This window comes from Lissotriton vulgaris, chromosome 8 (assembly GCF_964263255.1).
Source record: "Lissotriton vulgaris chromosome 8, aLisVul1.2, whole genome shotgun sequence".
Taxonomy (NCBI): Eukaryota; Metazoa; Chordata; class Amphibia; order Caudata; family Salamandridae; genus Lissotriton; species Lissotriton vulgaris.
In genome coordinates, this window is record NC_141696.1 from 144088320 (window position 1) to 144115003 (window position 26684).

General features: G+C 44.5%; 2 protein-coding genes across 2 annotated transcripts; both read left to right on the forward strand.

The window, feature by feature from the left end:
* The first annotated feature begins 2951 nt into the window (after nucleotides 1-2951).
* On the forward strand, nucleotides 2952-4055 carry LOC147693635 (SCAN domain-containing protein 3-like). Its single transcript, XM_086936069.1, has one exon. It carries the CDS (start codon nucleotides 2952-2954, stop codon nucleotides 4053-4055), a length of 1104 nt encoding a protein of 367 aa, XP_086792195.1.
* Nucleotides 4056-4135: 80 nt separating this feature from the next.
* LOC147693636 (zinc finger BED domain-containing protein 5-like) lies at nucleotides 4136-4795 on the forward strand. Its single transcript, XM_086936070.1, has one exon. It carries the CDS (start codon nucleotides 4136-4138, stop codon nucleotides 4793-4795), a length of 660 nt encoding a protein of 219 aa, XP_086792196.1.
* Nucleotides 4796-26684: the final 21889 nt, after the last annotated feature.

Here is a 26684-nt window from a genome sequence, read left to right on the forward strand (position 1 = left end):
TGGCAAGCCGCGGGATTTAAAGGCATAGCAGTCCTCGGGGAAGGTCTGAAAACACAGAAGGGAAGAGGGAGAACAATGAGGGGAAAAATGTTCCGTCGGGGCCTCCAGGGCCTGCGCGTCCTCACACACCCCTACCCCAGTTTGTTCACGTTCGGCGAACAAGGGAAGTCGTGAAAGAAAGTCAGCGTTTCCATTGTCCGCTCCTTTCCAATGGATTACCTCTGCGGTTCCCAAACTGTGCACCGCGGCGCCCTGGTGCGCCGTGATTAGCAGCCAGGGGCGCCGCGACGCCACACAGGACAGGACAGGAAGTGGGACATACGGATTGCAGGCCGGGGGGGGTGTTTAAAAAAGCGCCTTGATAATGGTTTGGCCCAGCAAACTGCCGCCATACGATTCCTGTGTACGTACGCACGCACGTACGTGTTTGTACTTAAGCTGGTGACCCACTGGTGACCCCCCGTCTTGTGCCCTGCTTTGGAGCGTCGCTGCAACGTTCCTGGTGCCCCCCGTGTTGCGCCCTGCTTTGGAGCGTCGCCGAATCGTTCCTTGTGGCCCCCGTGTTGCCCCTGCTTTGGAGCGTCGGTGAATCATTGCTGGTGCCCCCGTGTTGCCCCTGCTTTGGAGCGTAAACGGAATCGTTCCTGGTGGCCCCCGTGTTGCCCCTGCTTTGGAGCGTCGACGGAATCGTTCCTGGTGGCCCCCGTGTTGCCCCTGCTTTGGAGCGTCGGTGAAACTTTGCTGGTGCCCTCCGTGTTGCCCCTGCTTTGGAGCGTCGACGGAATCGTTCCTGGTGGCCCCCGTGTTGTGCCCTGCCCTGCCGTGCTTCACCCCGTAAGACCCTTTTCAAATCGGTAAGTAAGCGTCTCTCTGTCTGATTGTTCCCTTCTTCTCAGACCCTGGCAGGAAGTTCTTTAGCCATAAATTTGTCACATATGTTTATATTTTTGATGTACATCCTGTGCTTGCTGTGTTTAAATTATTTAATTATTTTCTTTTTACCTGCGTTGTTTTGATTCTATGGCCTGCTCATGCAACGAGGGGATTTTTTTATTGTATGTGTGGCGTTATGGTTACATATTTAACGAATATGTCCGTTAGAATAAATGCAACAGTCCAACTCCTAAATAGACGGGAATAGGCTGTAATTACAGGCATATGGACTTGGACCACAGGCAGTATCATATTACTCAAAATCGGGGCATGCGAACCATTTGAGTTGGAAAGTTTCCTGACACGTCCGAGCCACTCTAGCAGAGTACAGAGCGATGACTGCTTCTCTCAAGCTCTATGAAAATTAGTTAACTTGAAACTAGAACAAATACAGAACCGTGGAGATAAATTAAGGGGCCGACCGATCATGTTGCTTTTGAATATGACCTTGTTTATTGATGGCTACTCTTGAATCAATTATGTTTTTATGTCTCAAATGAACTCTTCAAAGTTGATGCGTGGGTGGGTCTCTGAACTGGGGAAATGTATTTATTTAAGAATGGAACGGTAGGGGCACCTGCAGCTTTTCTGCTAGCAACCCAAGGTTTTGCCTTTTATGTGGACACGGTAAGGTTAAAGGAGATGGAGGTATCACCAAGCAGGCCACCGCACAGATTTTTTATTTGTATTTTGAGAATTTATAGAGCGTGTTACACCCAAGTGCGTCAAAGCGCTAGCAAAGAGTAAGAATGACTGCAAGACAGGACACCAGACCTATCCATCACAGAAGAGCCAGGTTTTCAACTGCTTGCAAACGGCAGCATGGAAGGAAAGACTTGCAATGTGAATAGTTAGCGACAACTAGAAAGGACTGCCCCCTCACCTGCCTTTTCAAAATGTAGGTATCTCAACCTTCCTAAGAGAGGCAGACCTGAGCTGACTGTTGGGATACATGAGAAAATTACAACTGACCAAATTACACAAGCAAACGTTAAGTTACATGAAGCAGTAATATGAGCAAACAAAATACAAGAGGTAGCAAAAGGTACATTACAGGGGGGAAAAGTGACATGTGTGCAAGTTACAAAAACGTACAAACTACAAGTAGAGGTATAATACTGCAATAAATGGCAGACACTCAAACCACAAGAACACACTGGGAAGGCACTTCCACAGTCATGGAGAAAATAATTTTCTGTACTTGAAGGTCTTCCTTAGGATAATAGAGAGGGTGTGAGTTACATTTGGAAGCGTCTTTGAAGGAGGCGAACTTTGAGGTCAGTTTTAAAGGCCTGGGAAGAGGTGGTGGCTCCCGAACACATGTAGACAAAATTGGTTTTGCCTGTTTAGCTTTTGCAGAAATTATTTGTGCTTTGCAGCATTTGCCTTTCGTCCCAGCAGAGTTCATCCCATTGCATCCTGGTAAATGCAGTATGCTTACTTTCAAAGTTGCTGTAGTCTTTCACCAAAGTTGATGCAGGTAGTGCTGTTATCTCTAGACTGATTTGGATTAGAAACTATATGTCCATTCTATAGCGTACTCTGTACTACTGTGATATGTCCTTGGCTGGGCCCAGGAATTGTTGAAGTGTGGTCTTTGGTGTTACAAATCAGTCTGATGTACACATTAGCTGCAATTTGGCTTTCTTCATTGTTTGCAAAAATGTGCCATCTTAGATTTCATTACAAAACTGAATGCTCTTTCTGTCTGTGTGGGGTACCAATAAGAATAATTAATCCAAATGGTCATCATCATCACGTGCTGCTATTGGAAATTAACATCAATAATAGATCCATCATTACAAAGAGGATCACTTTTGTTCTTCTTATACTTGTCTTACCTGGATGTTTTGTACTTCAGACTTATTATACCGTGGAGACTGAATGAGACCCGGAAGAAACCTGGAAATACTTGAGCAAAGGAAAAGAAAAGAAGACCAGGAACTTTACAGATAGAAAGGCCCCTCCATCTGAATAATTCAGACACGTGGAACTGATTTCCATCTTTCTGATTGACAATGAAGAGATTTCTAATTTCAAGTTCATCTGCGCAAAGTGAAGTTGGAGGTTCTTCTGACAAAGATGACGGGAAACGAAAGGCCAAGTACAGAAAGTATGATGACGGGTATCTGGATTATGGTTTCACGTGTGTTCAGGTTAATAATGAGGACCGTCCTCAATGTGCAATCTGTTTAAAAGTTTTGGCTCTGGAATCCATGCTTCCAAGTAAACTTAAGCGGCATTTTGAAAGTCTTCACCCATATGTGGTCGGAAAGCCAAGGGAATTTTTTGTAAGAAAAGTTGCAGAAGCCAAACTACAAAAGTCCATATTCTCTAAACAAACCAAACTGAATAGTAATGCCCTCCTGTCCTCATATCAAGTGGCCTATCTAGTTGCACAGAGTAAAAAACCCCACACAATTGCAGAAGAGCTGATTTTGCCTGCTGCTGTTAAAATGGTAACAAACATGGTCGGCGAAGATGCGGGTAAACAGCTGCTGAAAGTGCCTCTTTCTAATAATACTGTCAGCCGGAGGATAAATGATATGGCTGAAGATATTAATGATCAGCTCATCTGTAATCTAAGAGAAAAAGACTTTGCACTCCAGTTGGATGAGGCAACAGACAACCACAAAGACACCCATCTTATTTGCTATGTCCGGTTTGTTCACGAAAAACAAATTGTTGAGGATTTGTTGTTCTGTAAAGAAATCAAAGGTGGAACTACAGGTCAAGACTTGTTTGTAGTTGTGGATGATTTTATGCCACATAATCAAATTGACTGGGAGAGATGTGTTGGAGTTTGTACAGATGGGGGTCGTTCAATGGCAGGATGCTACCAAGGACTTCAAGCTCGCATACGATCTAAAGCGCCCAATGCTGTTCGGACACTCTGTATAATACACCGAGAAGCACTGGCAGCAGGAAACCTCAGTGAAGAACTGCATGGTATTTTGAAAATAGTAATCAAAGTGGTAAATCATATTAAAACAAGACCAATGAAAGCACGATTTTTTGCTAAACGTGTGAGGACATGGGTGCCGGCCACTCATGCCTCTTGTTCTACAGCAGCTCCAGGTGGCTGTCTCTTGGTAATTCCCTGCTTAGAGTGTATGAGCTGAGGAATGAAATATACTCATATTTACATGATGATGAACATTGTTTTGCTGACAAATTTATTGATGCAGACTTTCTAATACAAATGGGTTTTCTTTCTGATCTATTTGAAAAACTGAATGAACTGAACAAGTCCTTGCAAGGCAATAACACTAACATCTTGCAACTGTCAGGCAAAGTTTCAGGCTTTAAGAACAAGGTGATCCTTTGGAAAAGCTGTGTAAGCAAGGGTGACTATAAATGGTTTCCTTCATTGGACCAGTTTCTGCAGGAGAATGGAATGGTGTTAAAGGAGGAACTGCAGACAGTTTTTGTTCTGTATTTGTCTCAACTGCGTTTTTACCTTGACAAATATTTTCCAGAGGATGAAGTGGAGCCAATAAAATGGGTGAGCAACCCTTTCAATGCTGAGATACCTCAGCATCTCAACAATGAGGAAGTAGAACAGCTTATTGATGTTGCAAGTGACTTAGAATTGAAAGCAAGGTTCCAGTCTCAGTCACTGTTTGAGTTCTGGTGCCAAGCTGGGGATGAATACCCAATGATAAGCAAGAGAGCCCTGCATGTTTTGATCCCGTTTGCTACTTCATACCTTTGTGAAGCTGGTTTCTCAGCAGTTGCAGTAATAAAGTCCAAATATAGGGCAAAAATTAACCTTGAAAAGGAAATGCGTGTTGCGATCTCAAAAATAACTCCGAGATATCAAGAGCTATGTAAGGGAAAACAAGCACATCCATCTCACTAGGATTTGCAAGGTAAATTCGGACTCTGTTGTTTTTCCTGGTCAATAAAAACTTCTGTATAATAAAATATCTTTTTCAAACTACTGTTGTGTGGTCCAAAAAAGTCTTGTATTGTTTCTCACTTAACAAGTTTTTATTAAACAACTTATCTTCTTATTTTGTTACTAATATCATTATAATATCTTCATTGCATCTCAATTACTTTAAGGAAGACAACTGGAAGTACTCCCGATGTCGGGCTTGCATTCCGTCTACCGGTAAAAAAAAAAAAATCGTGGGGAGCCACGGCCAACTGCCGATTAGGTCAAGGGCGCCACGGGTCAAAAAAGTTTGGGAACCACTGGATTACCTCAAAGACGAAAGGTTGGAGGGAATGGAACCATCATAGTACTCTCAGATTGATCCCCTTGTTGCGGCTCATCCAAAGTAATGAGGCGTGGTCTGTGTAAAGGAGGAAGTGGGCCCCTTCCAAATAGTACCTTAGTTTTTCTATCGCCCACTTAATGGGTAGGCACTCTTTCTCAATATGGGATACCTTTGCTCAAGGGGAAAGAACTTTCGGCTAATAAAAAGAATTGGATGTTCTATTCCTTCAGGTGAAGACTGAGACACTACTGCCCCTAACCCATGTTCGGAAGCATCTGTGTAACAGAAAGGGTTTCGAAAAATCAGGAAAGCGTAGAACAGGGGCAGTAGTGATAGCCGTTTTCAGATCCATAAAGGCTGTTCTGGAACTTAGGCTGGGTTGTTTGAGGTTCTTGGTTTTCACGTTCTTTTGCAATAAGTCAGTCAGTGGTGCAGCCAGTTCTGAATACTGGGGTATGATCCTTCTATAATAAACAAGAAGCCCCAGGAACGCCCTGACTTCTTTTTTTGTTGATGGAAAAGGTGCCTCTACTATAGCTTTCACTTTTTCAGAGTGAGGCTCAATAACCCCATTGCCCAAAAGGTACCCTAGATATTTTACTTTTCTGAATCCCGCCCTGGATTTTTTTGCATTGACATGCAGCCCTGCGTCTTGAGGGGATGTAAGAACCCAGGTGCAATGCTCAAGATGGGTTTCCCAATCAGGGCTGAATATGACTATGTCATCAAGGTATGCTGAGGAATAATCCTGAGGTTGTAGCAATACCTTGTTCATGAGTCGCTGGAATGTGGCAGGTGCCCCATGCAACCCAAAGAGTAAGACAGTGAATTCGTACAAGCCTGTGGGTGTAACAAAAGTGGTCTTCTCCTGATCTTCTGGTTTGAGGGGCACCTGCCAATAGCCCTTTGTCAAATCAAGGGTTGTGATGAACTGTTCCTCCCCTAGCTTTTCTATTAGCTCATCGACCCTGGGGATGGGACAAGAGTCGCACTTTGAGATGGAGTTAACTGCACGAAAGTCAATACTAAAGCGGACTGACCCATCCGGCTTTGGCACAAGAACTATTGGGAAGGACCAGTCCCTTTTGGATGGTTTTATGACACCAAGGTTTAGCATGCTTTTTACTTCTTTCTCTATAGCTTGCCTTCTGGCTGCTAGTATGCGGTAGGGTTTCTGCTTCACTATTTTCCCTGCTTGTGTTTCTATGGCATGTTCGGCAAGTGTGGTTCTCCCTGGTATGTTCGAAAAGAGATGTGCAAAGGGAATCAGAGTATCTTGAAGGGTTCTTCCATGGTCTTTGGTTAAGTCTGGGTTGATAACTAGCTCTTCCAGGGTGGTCTGGTTCTGGGACAGTCCTTCCATATTATGTACGTCTTGGGGAGGGGGACCTAGCCACTTTTTAAGGAGGTTTATATGGTACAGTTGGGTCTTCCTTGGGCTGATCTGAATTCTGTAGGAGGTTAACCCTACCTTTTCTGTGATTTTAGACGGTCCCTGCCACCCTGAACTGGTTTTTGCTATGGCGGAAGGTAGAAGAATCAACATCCAATCTCCCACATTGAGATGGCACCACTTCTTCCCCTTGTTGTATACCAATTGTTGCTTTACTTGAGCTTTCTCTAGATTGGAATCAGCAAATTCCCATAGCTTGTGTAGTCTAACGCGAAGGCTCTGTGTATAATCAAGAAAAGACTTCGAGTCTTCCTCTTTTTACTGTTCCCATACCTCCTTAGTGATTTCTAGAAGACTCCGTGGTTCTCTTCCATATAGGAGGTGGAACGGGGAACACCCTAGGCTAGTTTGAAGCTGGCTCCGTACTACATACAAGGCTAAGGGAAGTAACATGTCCCACTCTTTACTTTCTACGGTTAGATGTTCTTTTATTGTCAATTTCAAGGTGGCGTTGTAACGCTCACGAAGCCCATCCGTCTGGGGATGGTAGACAGATGTTTTAATGTGTGAGATATCTAGGGACTTACATACTTGCCCCATTAGCTTAGAAACAAAGGGAGTCCCCTGATCGGTGAGTATCTCTCGAGGGAAACCGACCAGGGAGAACAGTTCAAGCAGTTTCTCAGAGATGTTCCGGGTTGTGGGGGTCCGTAAAGGGAAGGCTTCTGGATATCTTGTGGCATAATCAACCACGACAAGGCATAGATGTGACCCTTCTTGGTATGTGGAAGAGGTCCAATGAGGTCCATACCGACCCTCTCGAACGGGTTACCCACAACCGGTAGAGGCTGTAATGGAACTCCTGGAGGCTTGTAAGGGTTTTTTTCTTGACAGAATCAGGTGACCTGTGAAAAAAGGCCAATAAAAATGTTGTAGCAGCATCTGGATGTTTTTTTTGGGACCCCCTATGTCCAGCCAACAAATGTGAGTGAGCAAAGAAAAGAACTTGTTCACGAAACGCTTGTGGCACTAACAACTGAGGGTCATCCCCTTGTTTCCCAATGCAATATAAAAGTTCGTTTTTAATTTGGAAGGAAGGGTAACTAAGCGGTGTTTGTTGGGCTTGATTCCAGGCAGACTGGAGAGTCGGATCGTTTTCTGGGCATACCTGAAGCTTCTGTCGATTACCCAGGGAGCTTGGGTTATGAGAGCTGGTTGTGTGGAGGATGGGGAACTGGCCCCGTGAAGCTTATATTGTAGCATAACTAGAAAAGAGGGATTGTCCTGTCCTATTATCATTTGTTCGGGTAGGGTAGGAACAACCCCAAGCCTGACATCTAAGATCTGCCCCAGGGGAAGCGTTACAGGAACCTGTATGATAGGATATACCTTGATGTCCCAGTGCACACACCTTATGGGTACGTATTTTTTGATTATACCCTGGAAGGGGGATACAATGGACTGGAGAACTACTGACTGTTTGCACCCTGAGTCAAGTAATGCCATTACTTGTACGCCCTTTACTTACGTGGAAGCTGGGTCCCAATTCCGCAGAGTACAAAATGGAACGGGGGACGCATCTGATGTCCATAGGTTCTTTTTGAGGTTTCTTCCTGGGACAGTTTTGTGTGATTTGCCCCCACTCGCCGCATTCAAAACACTGTGGATTACGCTGCAGAGGTGGTTCTAGTCGGGGTGGCTTGGATTTCACTATCTCTAAGGAAGGTTTTATAGGTTTCTTCTCTGGTTTCACTACCCCACCCATCTGTTTTGTCGGAGTCCCAAGGTAAGACCCTCGGCTGTGCCCTATAGAATGTAGTGGCCATTTCTACCGATTGTTCAGGGCTTAAATGTTTATGTTGTTTAAGCCACCTTTGAATGGGGTATGGGAGGGCCTCCACAAATTGTTCTAAATAGATCATAGCCATAATTTAATCTCTTGAATGTGACTGTGGTCTTAACCACTTGTCCGCTGCAGCTTTTAACTTGAAATACAAAGTTTTAGGGTTGTCTGATGTGGTGCCTGCTCTTTTTTAAACTTCACCCTGTATGCCTCTGCATCCATACCCTTGTGGTCCAAGATCAGTTCCTTTATCTCTGGGTAGGGAGTGTTGCCATTAGCGTTGGCCACCTGGTAAGCGGCTTGAGCTTCCCCGGTGAGGAGGGGGGCTAGGAAAAAAGGCCACTTGGCTTCGGGGCACCCAGAGGCCCTTGCTGCTCTTTCGAAATTAAGGAGAAAGGCGTCGGGGTCTTCTCCTGCCACATATTTTTGGAGAGATACTTTTGGCCCTGTTCCCGCACGTATTTGTAGCTGTGTCGTTAATTCCCGACGATCATCAGCTACTTTCAGCATGATTAGCTAAACTGTCCCTCAGGAGTTCCCGGTCTGCTTGGGCGGAGGTCATCTGTTTTTCTACCGCCGACTCCAACTTCTCCTGCCCTCTTATCAACTGTTGAATTAGGTTTTCCATTGTGAGGCGAATATGATCCCACTTCTGACACCACATGTGGCGTGGCGGAGAAGCAGACCAGGACAAGGGAGTGGTTTGTTAACAGAGTTGAGGTTTTATTGACAAGTTGTTCAAGACAGGGGTTTATGGGAATGGTAGTCTAGTTCTCAAACAAGTGGTTAGGGGAGTGGTAATCCAGTCCTTCAAACAAGGGTTTATGGGAGACGTAGTCCGCTTCCCTTCTTCCTCTCTATCCTGGTGGTGTGGACTCGGATAGGCTGCTGTGTTCCCCCTTCTATGGTTGGTTTGGTAGGCAGTCGCCTCGTTGGTGGACAGGACCGTGGGGAAAGAAAGAAACAACAGAAGTGGTAAGGAAGGGTTTCACCTTCCAACGAGTGTCGTGGGTAGCGAAAGGAATGTAAGGGAATATAAAACCACTACCATCACCAGTGTTTGCAAGCGCTTTTACATGAGCAAAGGTTGAGCCCGGTTCTGGAACTAGGGGTTCTCTCCCTTTACACCCCCACCCTTAGGTTTGTTAATGCCGTGCCTCCCCGCCAACCCAAGGTGTCCTCGTACCTTGTTCAGCCACAACCCTCCTGGGCCATGGCGGGAGTTTCCGTGTTGCCAGTTAGGGTCTAGCTGCCCTTTTCTTTCTCCTTCCTCTTTCTCCCACTTGGGTGTCTCCTTGCCGTCGGGTGATTCCTCCTTCTCCGTTCGGGATGGTCCTGTGTCGTTCCACGGTGGTACTGCAAAGGTCCTCACGAGCGTCTCTTCCTCCCTTGCTCCACGAGACGGTCCCAATGAACGCCCTCCACCTCCGGCGTCTTCCGTCTTGAAGCGTTGGAAGTCATGTGACTCTGTCACATGAGCTGACAAGTCGTGGGATTTAAAGGCATAGAAGTCCTCGGGGAAGGTCTGATATCACAGAAGGGCAATGGCGGCTGGTGACATTTGAACCTGGTGGGGTGGAAAATGATTTCCGCACTGTAGCTCGCGAGCGCGGCACGTGTGCCCGAACACCCCCACCCAACCCCCACCCCCCGAGAAAAATGTGAAAATCGAGTGGACAAATGGTGCATTTGCAAGCAATTTTGAGAAGGAAGGAAGGTTAATAAAGAGTATTCTTCCCAGGATGATCCTGCGCCTAACTGAACTGAATTAGGCTTTGGCCCTCCCCCCTCCCTGCCGAGGCCACATTATTAATGCAATAAATGCCCGCACTGGCCTGTCCAGGAACCTCACCTGCCTGCCTCATTGGAAACGCGCTTGAGACACGGCGCGCGCGCGCCCCCCTCCCCCCTCCCTGCCAAGGCCACATTATTAGTGCAAGGGACCCCTGCGCCCTTTGGCGCGATTGCATAGTAACACACACATGGTCGCTGGAACTAATTAGTTGAAGCGCAAATTCAGTGACGCATTCATCAGCCTAAAAACAATCATGAGCGTTGTCGAGGCTGGGCAGGTGTGCTTTCTTCACAAATCTACCGTCGAAATAGTGCAATAAAATGCCCGCACTGGCCTGTCCAGGAACCTCACCTGCCTGCCTCATTGGAAACGCGCTTGAGACACAGCGCACGCGCCCCCCTCCCTGCCAAGGCCACATTATTAGTGCAAGGGACCCCTGCGCCCTTCGGTGCGATTGCATAGTAACACACACATGGTCGCTGGAACTAATTAGTTGAAGCGCAAATTCAGTGACGCATTCATCAGCCCAAAAACAATCATGAGCGTTGTCGAGGATGGGCAGGTGTGCTTTCTTCACAAATCTACCGTCGAAATAGTGCAATAAAATGCCCGCACTGGCCTGTCCAGGAACCTCACCTGCCTGCCTCAGTGGAAACGCGCTTGAGACACGGCGCGCGCGCCCCCTCCCCCCTCCCTGCCGAGGCCACATTATTAATGCAATAAAATGCCCGCACTGGCCTGTCCAGGAACCTCACCTGCCTGCCTCATTGGAAACGCGCTTGAGACACGGCGAGCATGCCCCCCTCCCTGCCGAGGCCACATTATCATTATTATCATTCTCAGCCCAGCCCTGTACATAAACCCCTGGCAACACTGCACCTGGTCCTGGGGGGAACAAGAGTCGCATTGTGGCTCACCTCAGTAGTTCTCGTTGCCGATGTCCAGCTCCACGACGAGTCCACGACCACGAGGCAGGAAGAGCACTGTGTGTGACAGTGGCTGCAGGTGCGGGGTGAGAGTGAGAGTGACTAAGGAGGTGAGTGACGTCACGTCATGCCAGACGTCATCAGGCAGGTGAGGATTGGTAGGAGCAGCCAAACTCCACGCCCCATTAGGAGGCTGGGGGCTGAGGCATGAGGCAACCCCCGGTTTCCAAAGGGGGGGGGCTAGTGCGCATGTTCCCGCCGGGCAGAAAATTGACCAGCCCGAAAGAGTACACGCGCACTAGCGCGTCTGCACAGCCCCACCCCCCCTTTTCCTGATGGTTTCTGGTCCGGCCCGGTGCCCGGCCGGCCAGAAACTATTTGCTGAGTAAGGTTTGTTTTCAGGCACACTGGCGGTCCCGGATGGTGGCTGTGCGCATTGGGAGGGCAACGCCCTAACGCCCCAATGGATGCACCGCCGCTGCAGAAGGGAAGAGGGAGAACAATGAGGGGAAAAATGTTCAGTTGGAGCCTCCAGGGACTGCGCGTCCTCACAGATGTATTTTTACTGGAGATTATACAGGAGAGAACCCAGAAAGAACCGAGCTCAGCATGATGTTAGCTATGGCAGACACCTGGGAAAAGCTCAAACGTCTTCAGTGAGAGGTTTCAGAAGAGGAAAAAGCTATTTGGATCAGAGCAGGATGTGAGATAGGAGATGAAGGGATTTGGATTTCAAGTGATGGTCAGACAGTGTTACCCGATGACCTATTAAGTCCTATGGCAAGACAGATTTATGGAGCAGTGCACCTGGAAAGGGATGCTATTGTGGGAGTGTTCAGACAGACGTGGTACAATCCACGGTTCCATGCGTTTGCTGAAGCTGTGTGTCAGTGGTGCATTACATGTCAGCAAATGATTGCTGGGAAGAAAACTTGAATAGGATACAGCTCGATTTTAGTGAGATGCCTAGATGCAATTGTTTGAGGTATGTTCTGTTGTGGCGTGTGTTTTCTCTCGATGGGTGGAAGCATATCCAACAAGAAGGTGTGATAGCCTTACAGTAGCAAAGTTGTTGCTTAGGGAACTGATCCCGCGGTTCGGTTTTCCAACCTCTCTGGAGTCGGATAGAGGAACACACTTCCACAGGGAAATCATGAGGCTACTTTGTGCTGCTTTGAATGTTGACCAGAGGCTGCTTTTTAGCTTACAACCAAAGGCTTCTGGTATTGTGGAACAGATTAATGGGACTTTAAAAATGAGGATAGCGAAAGTGTGCTCGTCTACATCTCTGAAATGGCCGAATGCATTGCCATTGGTGTTGATGGGTGTTCGTAGTACCCCTGATAGAAGGACTGGTCTTTCACCCCACGAGGTTCTGTTGGGGAGGGCTATGCTGTCCACAGCCTTGATAAACCTCACAGATGATTTGATCCTTGATTATTGCAAAGGACTGGCTGATGTGGTCCGTTCTGCGTCTGATCAGGTGGAAGCTGCAACTGTCTATACTACTAATAGGAGATGCTCAGTCATTCTCAGGGAACAGAAAAATGCTAAATGCTGCAAAAATGTAGGAACCCAATTCAAATAGTTCGCCCGCCACCTGGCTAGAATAAAGAGTCCATCGGCCCACCCTTATTGGCGGAGATTCGTCATCTGGAGCTCAAGGAGTTCTAGATCTAGGACCACAGCCCTGAGCAACCTCGCCCTGCTGGGTGCCTGACCTCGTGCTCCTGAAAGGCTCTTGCCAATTGGATGTTCCAACCATGTGAACTCTATTGAAGTGCAGTGTTCAAGTGTGTGAAAAATTAAAAATGGCTACTTGGACAAAAAATATGTTTATTGAAGATTGTCCAAGTGTCATGTTTAAAATAACCTGATAGTGTGAAAAATATTAACTATCTCCTGGCTATGGCTAGTGTGGTCAAAGCTGCAACTGCCCCGACCTCGAGGGACCTTTGCCATGACCTGTGCCCGGGGGATTGGGTGCTAGTTCGCAAGCATGTGAGGAAAGGCTGCCTTGATGGCCGTTGGAGAGGCCCTTACCAGGTGATTCTGGTGACAAATACAGCGGTGAAGTGCGGAGGCTTGCCAAACTGGATACATGCCTCCCATACTCGCAGAGTTTCAGAACCCCTGGAAGAAACCGCTCCTCTCATAGAAGAAAATCCAGCTGCGGCAGGGAGGCCACTTGAGAGGGCAAGCCAAGCAATGGGGGTTGCTGACGAAGCTGGTTCACCAAAACAAGCTGAGGAGGATTACGCTACACAAGACCCAGGTATTGACTCTGAGGGAGAAGGTAACATTGTGAATGGTAAAGAGTCAAACTCAGCTGAAGTAACTGGTGTGCAAAGTGGTCGGGGGCAGAGGAGAAAAGCAGACACTGCAGTAGAATCGTGGTTTGAAGGGCAAAGAAGGCTAAATCTGAGATTAGCTCCTGAAAGAGACCTTGCTCTTGTGTCAGAGACCTCTGAATCAGAATTGAGTGAAGTGGAGCACACTCAGGAGGGTCTAAGAAGGTAGAGGAGAACAAAAGTGCCTTGTCAGAAGTACGCTACCCCGAAGTGGACTTATTTGGTAACAGATGCCGAGAGTGGTGGGGACCGGAAGACTGAGGTCTTCACAAGTGATCAGCAGAACACCCGAGCTGAAAATCGAGGTGGGATTGATAGTTCCTGGATTTGAAATAGAGGGAGTACTGACAATAATGGTTCCGAGACCTCCAGTACTGAGCAAAGTGCGGATTCTGATCCTACAGGAATTGTCCTTTCTGACTTTTGTCTCTCAGCCACCAGCTCAAGAGATCACAGCTGTTGGTCATGAAATATTGCAGCTGGTGTTAATTGAAATTGGATCTGAACTTGTAAGAGACTGTGAATGAACTGTGGACTGTAAATAATTGTCTCAAAGAAGATAAGTAAGGTCCAAGTGGAAGAAGAATAAATGTATAGTTTTATCCGGCAGAAGAAGAAAGGGGACTGGGGAAATCTCTTTGGACTGTGCAAATAAAATTAGAGGAACCGGACTGTGAAAGAATTTCTAAGATTCTAATGAACTGTTTATGCAGCCATTGAGGTGGGAAAAAAGAGACTCTTGCGTATCCTCTTGTTGAGCTGAACCAACAAGCTACAAAATGGAGTCTGAAAATCCGAACCGTAGGGCTAAGTGTGTGATAGGTACATTTATTGTAGGCGTGATAGTAGCAATAATAGTAGTTTTTGTTGTATCTGTAATTATTTTACATGATGCAGAGGTGGGGAAAGTGGGGGTACAAGGGACGCCCACACCTACTACTTCTAGCACAAAAGAGGGTATCGTAGGAGCTGAGAAAGCTATGCTAGATCAAACTAGTCATAGGTTGCATGTAGATTTGTCTAAAGGTGATTACACGCTTATTGCATATACGAAGCTGCTGTATGAGTATGTGGATACAATGGGTGAGAGATTTGTATGTATGTATGCAGTTGCCCGCATCTGTAGAGGAAGAAATTTGATACCATCATCTCCCTTTAACGTATGGTATTACTTGTAGTTCATTGCTTAGTATGTTTTATGACAAGAGACACTATGAGTATACTTTTTCTAATTATGATGCAGTGCTTTCAGAAGTTCCAGCTTATAAGCATTTGAATAAGTATGATTATTATGAACAGGATGATAGAATAGGCAAGTATTTCATACCTATTGTACCTCTAGATACAGCTTATGCACATCGACACAACTTAACATGTTCATTACCAGATGTAGAAAAGGAATTTATAGATCAAGTAGAGGATAGACATAGACAACTAATCGGAAACCATTACAGCAAGGGAGGTAAAGTTGAGTGCACCAAAGAAGAGTTAGCTCATAAATCAAAAGGGAGTAGTGGTCCAATTGCGTTGGATTTCGAGCAAAGAGGGAAAGTGTGTGTGAGACAAGTACAAACGTACTATGATAAGGTCTCGGTGGGAGAGAGTATATGCACTCATATTTTTACCATTGAGGCTTCAGGAAAGAAATATTTACAAGACCAATACAAGTGGTGCCAAATGTGTATTTTGTGTGTGGGAAGAATGCCTATGTGCGACTGCTTTAGAATTGGTATTGTACGTGCTATGTGGCAGTGGTATTTCCCAAGATTTATCATGTGGATGATTTGGACCATTTGGAAGGTGGATTACATTCTAGAAGGAAGCGAGGTGCAAGTGCAGGAGAAATTGTAGGAGATGTTTTTGGGGCATTGATACCAGGTTTGGGTGTGATGCTGAATGATGTCAAGATTAGAAAGTTGTCAACCATTGTGGATAAGTTGTCGACAAACACAGCTCAGTCGTTGATGCTTGTAGATGGAGAGATGGTGTTGATAAGAGCTATGATACAGAACCGTCTTGCTTTAGACATTCTCTTGGCAAAAGAGGGTGGAGTCTGTAAAATGTTGAAGGTTCAAGAGTGCTGTACTTATATACCTGACAACAGCAAATATCTAAAGAAGTATACCAGTAACATCACTGAGATTCATCATGAGATACATGATTTGGCCACAGAAGGAGTTTGGGGCAATGTGGGAAAAGGATTTGGTAAAGTATGGAGTTGGTTTGCAACCCTAGGAAAGGGAATTCTTGGGCACTTCTTGAGACCTATCATTATAGTGGTAGTCTGTGAGATCCTATTGTGGGGATTTGTGAGGATTTACAAGTGGCATAAGGCAGATAGATTTGAAAGATCTTTTAGAGAGCAAGAGCGAAGGATGGAAAGACTGCAGGACAGTCATTACGGAAATATCAAAAGCCTAGAGAGGTTCCGACAGGGGAGAATGGCAACGAGCTCTTTTAGGTTGGTTCTTTCTCCAGGAAGTGTGATTTGGTGTGATGACGCTAGTCGTCAGAGGGGGGAACTGATAGTGATGGTGCTCTAAAAATTGTAGGGGTGCATCATAATCATGGATAGTCCGCATCTGCATATATTCTTGTGTCGTATTAACATGTAATCATTAGATTTGTGCTGTAATAATGAAATGAGCAAGTGAAATGATAGAAGGTATTTTGTGTCATGCAGTAGAGAACTGAAATGGCGTTTATATTTGAGACTGTAACCTTTAGTATATTGTAATTGCTTAATGAAAAGCTTATGTGTACTGTAATGTATTTCGATTTAAAATGTGCACCCTGATAAAGACTGCATGAAGAAATATTGAGTTATGTTTAACGTGTAATAATTGTAGATGTTTGCAACGCCTAGCATTATAACATACGTGACTAACTTGATGTTAAAGGCCTAAATGAAATGTCCACGTTGTGCTCATTAAAGGTCTGTTCATTTATTCTTTTGTTGGCCGAATTGTGGAGGCCAGGAAATGTTATTTCCCTGGTAAGCTCTGGCATTTGGAGGTAGTCAGCGAATTTCATGTGCATGCAGAAATGTTCTGTTCTCATGTTTCAGTTGCAGGTGGAAGAAGCTGCCTTTGTTAGAACGAACACATTTTGTTTTAGGAGTTAGGCATGGAGGAGAAGCGATACATTGTAAATTGAATGTCGATAATTGGGAGCCAGTGTTCTTTTTCGTCGGTGAGGCCTTGGAACTAAGGTAAACTGAATACACATGGAGAAGACGGTGGAAAACTACCTAGAAGAGGTGTCCGTTAGCATGAGGTGATCTGTTGACGTGTTTGACATTTTGCATTTTGTATTAGGGGAAGTGCCCCGAAGGACGAGAGGTAGAAGGAGACAGGATGAGTTAGGAGAAGGGGTTAGAGGATTGATCTGTGAAGAGTATCTTAGAACAAAATCTTCAGCTATAGTCATCTGACTTACCTTGTGAATGCGCTTCTTAGGAAGTCTTCACAAGATGACACCTTTTTCTGACTTTGCCTGGGAAATGCTAGGTAAGGATGTCACCTCAGAGATAGAATAGGGATAGTCTAATGCTTTTTACATCCCAATTACAGATTAAGTCTGATTTAAATGTTGGAGCAGTTTTGGCTTGTTTTTTATTTTTAGAGTTGTTCATCCTTTTCATGATACACCAGAGTAGATTAATCTGTAGGTTCAGCTTCGTATTAGTTCCTATGTATTTCTACAACCTCGTCTTGAGGTGCCTCTATATTCAATTGTTTTTGGCTTTGAAATAAATTCCTTACACTGCAGTTGGAGTCTGTTGTCCTTGAGTCCCGATTAGTATTGGAAAGGCAATTGAGGTGATGTGCTGTTTCTCACCTTTACACTTCTCAGCAGGTAAAAAAGAGACATCAACCTGGGGTTCCTGGTTATATTTTCTGCAGTGGAACCCGGCCTTATCAGCACTTAGGCCAGATTATCTCACAGTGGTCATATGCTAACTAACTATACTTTTCTAAATACCTTAAAACTAAAGTTCCTAACCCTGTCCATTAACCGTCGAGCAGCCCCAGCCCGACCTATCTTAGGTGTGTACACCACGTGGCTTGTTGGGAAATCTTAGACTGACATCCCCCTAATACCATTGACTAAGCTACGCCCTTAGTGGCAAACAAAGAGTATATGCAGGGATTTGCACTTGCATCTTCAGATCTTAGTTGCCCCTTACCTTTTTTAGCTAATTTACCACATGGCTAGTGTCTTGTATGACACCATCAAAGTTGCACGCCATTTTCCTGAAGGTTATCGGAAATTCAGCTTAGGCACTACATCAACCAAAGTAACTCAGTAGATCCATTTGTGGTGCCCTCACCATAGCAGGGCGACAGGTAGTGTAACCAGCGGGTCATGAACTCTAGTGCAAGGAAGAAAATACCCCCACCTACTGTTTGAATGATAAATTACAGCAATAATCTGGACTCCCTGGTTCGGGTACCACTGCATCTGCTGCACCAATTGGAACTAGACGCCCAGAGTTAGACACCCGCGGGACCTCGGGCACCAGAAGGGTGGTGAGGCTGGCACAAAAGTCAATATCTATGTAGGGTTCAGGCACTGAATCCCCAGCAGTGTCAGCGCCATTATGTGACCAGGTAAATGCGCATCTCATTTGCCTCCAGGATGGATGGTCATATATATTTAATTGGAAAAGCCTCATTATTTCAATAGATTATTTAAAAGGATCAGCTCTAAACATAATCACCCCCGGTTAATTCTTTCCTGAGAGGCTTTGCCAGATTGCAAGTATTAATCCTGTTAATTAAATGTATTTTCTGTAATGGTTTAATTCCGCCAGGAGCCCTCGGTTTAATTGAGGCCGTCTGAGTCCATGAAGGCCTCTCTGCGCTGAGCGACAAGAACAGGCCACGTGATACGTGGGTCACACTGCAGAAGCCATTGTAAGAAAGAAACTGATGCGTGTGACGCCACTTCCTTTTTTCGGCGGATCAGTATAAAAGTATGCTTAAGTGAAGACGTTGGGTCGGAATTGTTGAAACAAAAATGGGCTCAAATTACGAATTCACCAATTCATTCATTGGAAAATATAGAAATAATGCAACTCAAATAACCTTTCTTAAAATGACGTTTAGATATATGTGTCTTGAATTCATTGAAATATATTAAAATGGAGGTAAACCCTCACATCTGACTTGGAGTGCATGAAAACTTTGCTACTTTTACGGTAATGATTTCACCATATATTTATTGCATTCAGCTGGTTTACAGGAAGCTGGAGGGCGGGGCTTAGCTTGCAACTCTTACACAGGATGCACAAGGCAGGCCCCGGAACTGCTCCAGCCGGCCTGTGGTGACGTGCCAAGGGTACTTAGAGATCCGAACAGAGCTCAGGAGACACATTGGGATGGATGGAAAACACTTGGGCAAAGGGCCTGTGGAAATGTGGGAGAATAGGCTAGGACAAAGTCAGTCACATAGCAGGCTTGAGTCTGATAGGTTTGACCTTGTGCAGACTGATCACTTCTCAAAGGATAAAAGAGTTGTGAAGAAATTGATGTCTGTAACAACCACTGACAAAATCAATACTTGTCTTTTGTGAAGTGCATGCACGCGGAGATACAAGCGGACAGGGTAAGACATTTACAGACCTCCACATGAACTCACAGAACACCAAATATGCAGGCACCAAAGCAATTAGACAACACACAGAGAGGCACGCAGTGCCCTTCCGATCCCGCCCACTTCTACCACTGCTGTAAACAAGTGTTGCTATTACACAATTGAATGGTACTGTTTCTGAGGGAGAGAGGGCTGGGTTGTCCTTTCTGGGAATGAGGCTTCTGACCTGCAAACTAGAGCAGTGTTTCACCTACTGGGACATCTTGGATGGATGAATGGATTTCAGCGAATGGATGGAGGAACGAGCAGTCCCAGAAATGATGGATGGCTGAGTGGGTAGTGGATGGTGGGTTCATGCACCCATGTATTTGTGAATCCTGAGCGGATGATTGAATGAACGAACTGGCAGGGGCATGAATGGTCAATGGGTAGTTGTTTGTGTAGATGGATGTTTGAGGGATGTATGGATGTGTGTTTTGTGAATGAATATATAATTGATGAATGAATGATCGAGAGCACAAATTTGTTTCTTGCTTCTGCCAATTTTTGGTGCGAAAGGGAAGCAAGACTAGGAAATGGGAATCTTCTCAGGATCATACACCATATGGTCACACGGAGAAGCTGGGATTTAAACGAAGGTTCATATCTATTAATTAGGTCAAGCCTGCAGGCAGTGCACATGCACTGTCGCTTGGCAACAACCTATTGTGTCTTAAAAAAAGCTTTTAAAAAGGGGCTTTTAGCCCGCCCATAACTTACCCTTCATTGGCATCATCATCACTCTTGTTTGCTGCCTTCTAATTTGGCAGAGCATGCGACACGTCACTTCCTCTATCACTTCATGTCCTTTTTGTGGCGCATAGACCAAGTACTGATTGATTTATTTGAATTAGTGTTTATCCGCTGATGCACTGTGATTGAGATACAACTTTTTTTTATGTATTGCAAACTCGACCCAAACCGAAAGTATTAGAGTGCTCTACATTTTCACCAGTTACATTACACATGGTCAAATTCAGTGGTGTAGCTCGAGCATTTGCCGCCTGTGGTGGTCCCTGAGCGTGCCACCCTTCTAATGGTACTAGCAGTACTCTGTGTGACACCCTAGTGGTACTAGCAGCACTCTTGGTGACTCCTTAACTGTACGAGCAGTACTCTGTGCGACTCCCTAATGGCACTAGCAGTACTCTGTGTGACTCCAGGTACTAGCCGTGATATACGATTTTGAGAAACATTCGGATGGTACTAAGTACTCCAGAATAATCCGAACCATCACCATTTCTGCTGTGTGTTTGCATTTGGTGCTGCATTTCTCCTGGGAACACATGGGCAGCAGCACATTTGCCTCTGCAGATGAATACTAAAGATGCAGTGACTTAACCCAGAATATTGGGTAAATTAACTTCATGTTCAAACTGAATCTGAAGACTGTGGCTTTATAATCATTTAGGAAAAATAAGTGTAAAATACACTTTCTCCCAATTCTTGAAAAGAGTCTTAGGTATATCACATTAAAAAACACTGTGTTAGGGCAGGCTCATTGTTTCACTCTTTCAGTCTATAGAGTTTACCAAAAGCCACTCTGTTAAATGTAAACAGTATTTGGGGGACTTTTAGCACCCAATTTAGTAGGTTTTATGAGTCGGAGGATAATAAGAGATAAAACTAAAGTTACTGTTCTGCACAGGCATGAATTCATTATAGTAAATTCACTGGGAAAAAACACAAAGGTTAAAATCACACTTGTGTTAGGTCTTTTAATAGTATAAAAACTATTGTTTTAGATTGCCTCTCCTCTCAATACATACCAAAAATACCACAAAAAGTCAGAATGGTGTACAGTGAAATAAATAAAAACACTATATTTATTTTTGAGGTAAAACTTTAATTTCAAAGTTCTGAAATGTTATTTTTCTTGCTTTTCTGTAAGCACAATCGTCAATGATATTGTAGAAGTCTATTTCATCACTCAGTTGCTGTTCTATAGACAGTATGGCAAGATTACTTAAAGGCAACATACTCATTGTCAATCTTAGGTAATTCTTAATCATTTTTAATTTAGAAAAACTCCTCTCACAACCAGCAACACTTACAGCAATTGTGAGTAAAATTTGCAGTAGTATTACAACATTTGGAACTGAGTTCTCAAGACTGTATTTTAGAATAAACTGCCGTCCTTCCTCATCTTTGTTTCATTCTGCATAGCAGCAACAGAAACAAATCTCTGAAGTCCTTTTTCTCTCAACGAGGAACTCTTACTTATTAATGTCATCATGATTTAGTTGACATTCGTATTTATCATTCAAAAGATTTGATGCAGTAAGGAAGATATATTTTTCAGCATGAACATGAAGCTTTTGAAATCTCGTGGTGATTTCTTGGATCACTCTGTTCAGTGAGAAAAACATTTCTCTACTGAACTCAGTTTTGTATGACAATTCAGCATCTTGTGATTCTTCACTTGCCATCAGTTTCTTCTTTCTACACAGATGATTCATGACTATCCCCAGATCATCACAAATTTATTTTGTGTAAGCTATTGAATTGATAATGAATCCATCCTTATTTTAAGTTAAAAATGCTTTTAAAGCATCAAGTCTTATTTCACATTGTTGTATATTCAATCCTTTGGTTTGGAGCCAGACCTGTGTGTTGATAATTTCTAGAAGGACTGATTCCCACAGGCCAAGAAAGCACAAGAAGGAAAATGACTGTAACTCAACATGTAGCACACCAGCATCTGACCTGGTAACACTATTATCTTATGCACCATTTAAATGCTCTACAGAACTTAAGATTTTTGATTTTTTTTACAACACTCACAACATCTCCCCGTGGACTCCACTGAGTTTCTACTCGACCTTTTGACCAGTGACTGAAGTCAGATTGCCCCAGCGATGGGTTGAGGAAGAACAAAAAAGTAAACAAACACTCCATAGTTTCAAAAAAGGTAACAGAATTCACAGCAACAGAAGCTGCATGTACACCAGTAAAATTCAGCAAGTTATTTGTACATGCGACAAATTCTGCTTTTCCATGAATTTCCTTGATGTGTCTATGAACGCCAGTATGTTGACCAGCCATCATAGCAGCTGTATCCTATGCTTGCTCTCTAGAATTTTGAATATCAATTCCATTGTTTTCTAATTTTTGGAGTATGAAAAAAACACTTCCATGTAAGATTTCTGTTTCATCTTTTAAATGAACCACCCTCATGAATAACTTCACCAAAATCAGAATCTAGATGTTAAACCACAGATGTACCTTGACGTACCAGTAAGATCTGTGTGTCATTGTTAATCTTACTTGGCCAAAGACCAACATCTTTTCAGCCAACAGCTGGAATTTTTTGTTTGTTACACTCCTTATTGCATGTTGAAGTTGAAGAATCACTTGACTTTGACGATGATTTGGATTCGTAATCGGATATTGCTTTAGCAACAGAAATAGTTGTTTAGCACTAAAGGTATTTCAGTGGAGCACCTTCAGTGTTTTTTAATTCACCCTCCCAGGATTTTTCTTTTTTCTAAAGGCTGCACCACTTTCTTTCATTCGCTTCATCTTAAGTAAGACTGAAAGAATAAGAAAAAGAAAGATATTCATAATAGCTAATAATTAAATAAGGAATAACAAGGATAAATAAATCCCTTTTAGAATGTTAGTTTGTTTAGTCTGCACGTCTAAAAAACTGTGATACTGTAACTCACCTCAGATAAACCAGGAGTTGCAACGATGTAAAATCACAAAGATGTAGCACGCAATTAGGCAGAGGCTTAGTCACTGTCACCACTCATCAGTCTGGCGGGCAATTTTGCTGCCGCTGCAAGAAAAACAGCGCGCATTCAAGTTGTGCATATCTGAGGTCACGGTGGCTAAATTGTGAAACAAATACAAGGGACAAGCCTGACTAGAGGCAGGAGTCACACATCAGGGAAACAAACAGGGTGTAGAAGCCAGGTGCAGGTGTCAGAACTGCATGCACATGTGTACACCAATGTGAGTAGTCAGGTGCCCTTTTTCAAATATAGGCCTGCTTCCACAAATTTGCGCCATGGGTAGTTTTGCAGCTAGGAGGCTAACCCAATCTCACAGGCAGACACTATTCAGCCTCCCCCGCCAAGTGCACACCATGTCCAGGGGCAGCTCCTCCACTGAGCAGGTTAAAAAGGAAAAAATAAAATTATAAAAACTCATTGTTATTATCAGTTTATTTTTCAGTTGTTGATCAGCAGGGTAGGGGTGGGGTGGGGCTGGGCTCTCACAGAGAAGCTGGAGGAGGAGTGGTTCGCACTCTCTTAAGAGAACTTTGCATGTTCTCCACCCATGCTGCATTACAGCGTTGTGATTGGCTTAGGGGAGCCTGGGTGCTTCCTGTTCCTGCTTCCTGCCCTGGAGTCCTGGGAGCGGGCTGAGGGTGAAGAGAGCCAAGAAGTGGCCGCGAAACACAGGTAAGTGATTGTTTAATTATTCTTTTCATTCCCTTTCCCCTAACCACCGTGACCCCTCCACCACCGTTAAATAGCAGCTGCCACTGACCATGTCACTGCCAGTGCTAAACAACGTGAGTCGACAGCTCTGAATCAAGTTTACTCGGGGATGGAGACGCCGAGAACCGACTGTGGCAGCTGAGTACACAGCCGAGGCCATGAGACGGGAGCAGGGCAGGGAGCAATGCTGAGCACGAGCAGGCGGGCCTGCCGGGGCTGCAATAAATGGCCGCACTCACTGACCACTCTTGAATCTCGATCAGGCTCCCTGGCCAGCAGGGGTGCGGGCTCTGTTGAAGTAGTGTGTGAGCTCTAAGCTGTGCTGATATCATCACCTGCAGTTGGAGGGGCAAGAATGTGTAGGGGGAATGAGTAGATGGGAGAGCAATCCATAGAAACGAGTTCTCCTATCTGGATAATTGGTCATAGCACCCAATAGTCACCCCCCACTTCTGCCCAGGACTTACCATCTCTGAATCATTCCTTCTGGAACTTTTCTCTCTAGTGAGGCTGGACCCTTCCCTCTCAGGTGATCTCTTGCAAGGGTCCAGGAAAAGGTCAGATCCTGAGCAGATGATCTCGACAGCAGAGAGAGGATTGCGGAGGGGCTTCAGGAGACAGGGAATCCTGAGACCTCTCAGAAAAGAATGTGCAGACCAGGTTCGGCTGCAATGCGGATGCACAGAACACAAGAGAGCTTTTGCTGTATACTGAGCATGCCCAGCACAGGCGACACTAATGTCCGATCATTGTAGTGCGCATGCACAGAATATAAGCCACAATCGCTGATTTAAAAGAAGCAGCTCCTGCTTGACGTATCATTGAGATGTCAGGCAGGAGGAGTAGCTTATTTTATTATGGCCGATGAATGATGTCCTGCACTGGAGACGCTCTCATGGCTATGTCTGTTTCCTCCAAGCTCGCCTCCTCCTCCTCCACCTCCTTCTCAGCTACTGGATCTGCTCCCCAGCAAAAAGAAAATTGTCTCACCTCACGTGAAATGTGCTGCCGCCCCCAAAAAAGTGCTGCCTGGGGCAGACCGTCTCCTCTGCACCATATTTGGAGGATGCTTCAGGGAAGGGGGAAAAAGTATCCCGGTGGAGAAAAAAAGTTTGATGTCATAGTACACATTTTCTCTTAACCTACTCTTGCGGATTGCCTAGCCACTTGACTATGAGCATGAGGAGGTATTGTCGTAATTTGACAATGATCAGGTTAGCGTTAAGCTTTGCTACACGAATTTTCCCTTATCTTGACCACGGTGTTCGGGGGCCATTTTGAGAACACTAGCGTCCATTTTATATGAACGCGCTGCCTCGTGGTCAGCATGCCCTTTTTCCTTTCTTTGCACCACTGACCACCTAACTTGTCCAGCAACAGGCTATTTTTAGTACTGGTCAAGCTTGCACATGCGTAGTTAAACCTTCTATACTAGTGGACAGTCATTACTTAGGAATGTTCTTCAAAACTGACCAGTAGTGTTATAACTCCTCCCATAATCTGTCTGTGTTCCAAAAATGTCCTTATATGTACCTAAACTGAGCAAACGTGTTCCGCCTACTCTTTTTATTACTGTAAAACTGTATAAAAAGAGGTCTTGCACCGATGTTCGGGGTGATACTTCTTGCATTGCCGAAGGGTGCTGTAGGAATGTACCACCACCCCATGGGGTCCTAATAAACTTGTCTTTTGCATTTCCAGTTTCCGTGCCAACTTCTGTTTTATGGTGTAAGCGGTTTTGCGGGATATGTAGGTCTAGAGAACCCGATACCACAGTATGAGGCAGCAAGAGTGAAATCTAGGACATATACATATTTATATATTTTCTTTTCAGAGATTTTTGTGAATCCCCAAAAATATAAACGGAAGAAACCCATGATGAGTAGCTTTCTAACTTACAAAATAAAGTTTGTAAATAGACCCCATTTTTTATACTATTATTTAGTACATGAAATATTGCAATTCTTATGTAAAAACCTGTTTCTTGTACTCTTATTACAGTCTAGTGGCATAGTCAACTGACTGCAGGCACAATGAAAAGCAATGTATTGAGCAGAACACTTATCTACCATTTAAATGTTTGATGTACATACTACAGAGCTTAATTTATAAATGAATAAGTGCTGGTACCCAAAGCAGTGCTCAGAAGCCCACAACTTGTACAATTTCATGCCAGGGCACCAAATACCAAAGCTGTTAAGACTTCTACTCATCTCAGGCCTCTTTAGTCCAGTACCATGTCACTCCCTTCCTTTTTATCGCACTCTTTGAGGTTACTGTCTTCTCTTTTTTGACGGTTGTACTTGTCTTTTTGTACTCCTTCTTTCTATTTTGTGTGTTTCCCCCTTTTTTGCTATAGATAAAGGAAAAATATGTGTGCTGGTCCCCAAAATGAAATGCTGGTGGCACCCACTTGCAACCACCGGCTCACATTGAGTGTTTCTCTAAGTTCTGACTTAAAGCAGATAAGAGGACAATAAATAATTAAATTGATTTGAACAGGTCTCCAAATTGTTCAAAGGATCCGTCGCTATCATGCTCAATCATCTGGTATTTTGGTGAAGTTGAATGGACCATCCAAAACAAATTGGCCAAAGTATGTGCATCAACTAGTCTGAAATGGCCTGGCGCTCTTCCTCCGGTCCTGATGAGTATTAGATGTACCCCAGAAAAAAGAACAGCCGGTCCCATGTGCAGAGCATGATATTGGCCTATATTTCTCCAGATACACTTGTTTCAACGACTGATGATATTGGTCTTGATTACCGCAAAGGTCTAACTGATAAGGTGAAATCTGTTTCTTATCAGGCAAATTTGACAATAAATTCAACAAAAGTAATTAATTGCCACCCTCTGAACCCAGTTGTTGCCTTCCCCAATGCATGCGAATATAAAGCTGGTCTCTTGGGAGTTCGACGTTACATGGGATCCCTAACAGGAGAAATTGTGGAGGCAAAGGAATGACCATGTCCAGCTCTTTAACAATGATGGCCGAAGTACCCAACAATAAGGGGAGATTCCCACAGAGTGTGTAGATATGTGCGCCGGCCCCACATCACAGACAAAGCGGGCACAGAATCTTGCCCATTTTATTCAAATGGCTTCTATTGCAGTAGATTCAGTGCCAGATTT

Coding starts and splice junctions, on each gene's coding strand:
- LOC147693635 (XM_086936069.1), top strand. CDS start 2,952: ATGAAGAGATTTCTAATTTCAAGTTCATCTGCGCAAAGTGAAGTTGGA.
- LOC147693636 (XM_086936070.1), top strand. CDS start 4,136: ATGGGTTTTCTTTCTGATCTATTTGAAAAACTGAATGAACTGAACAAG.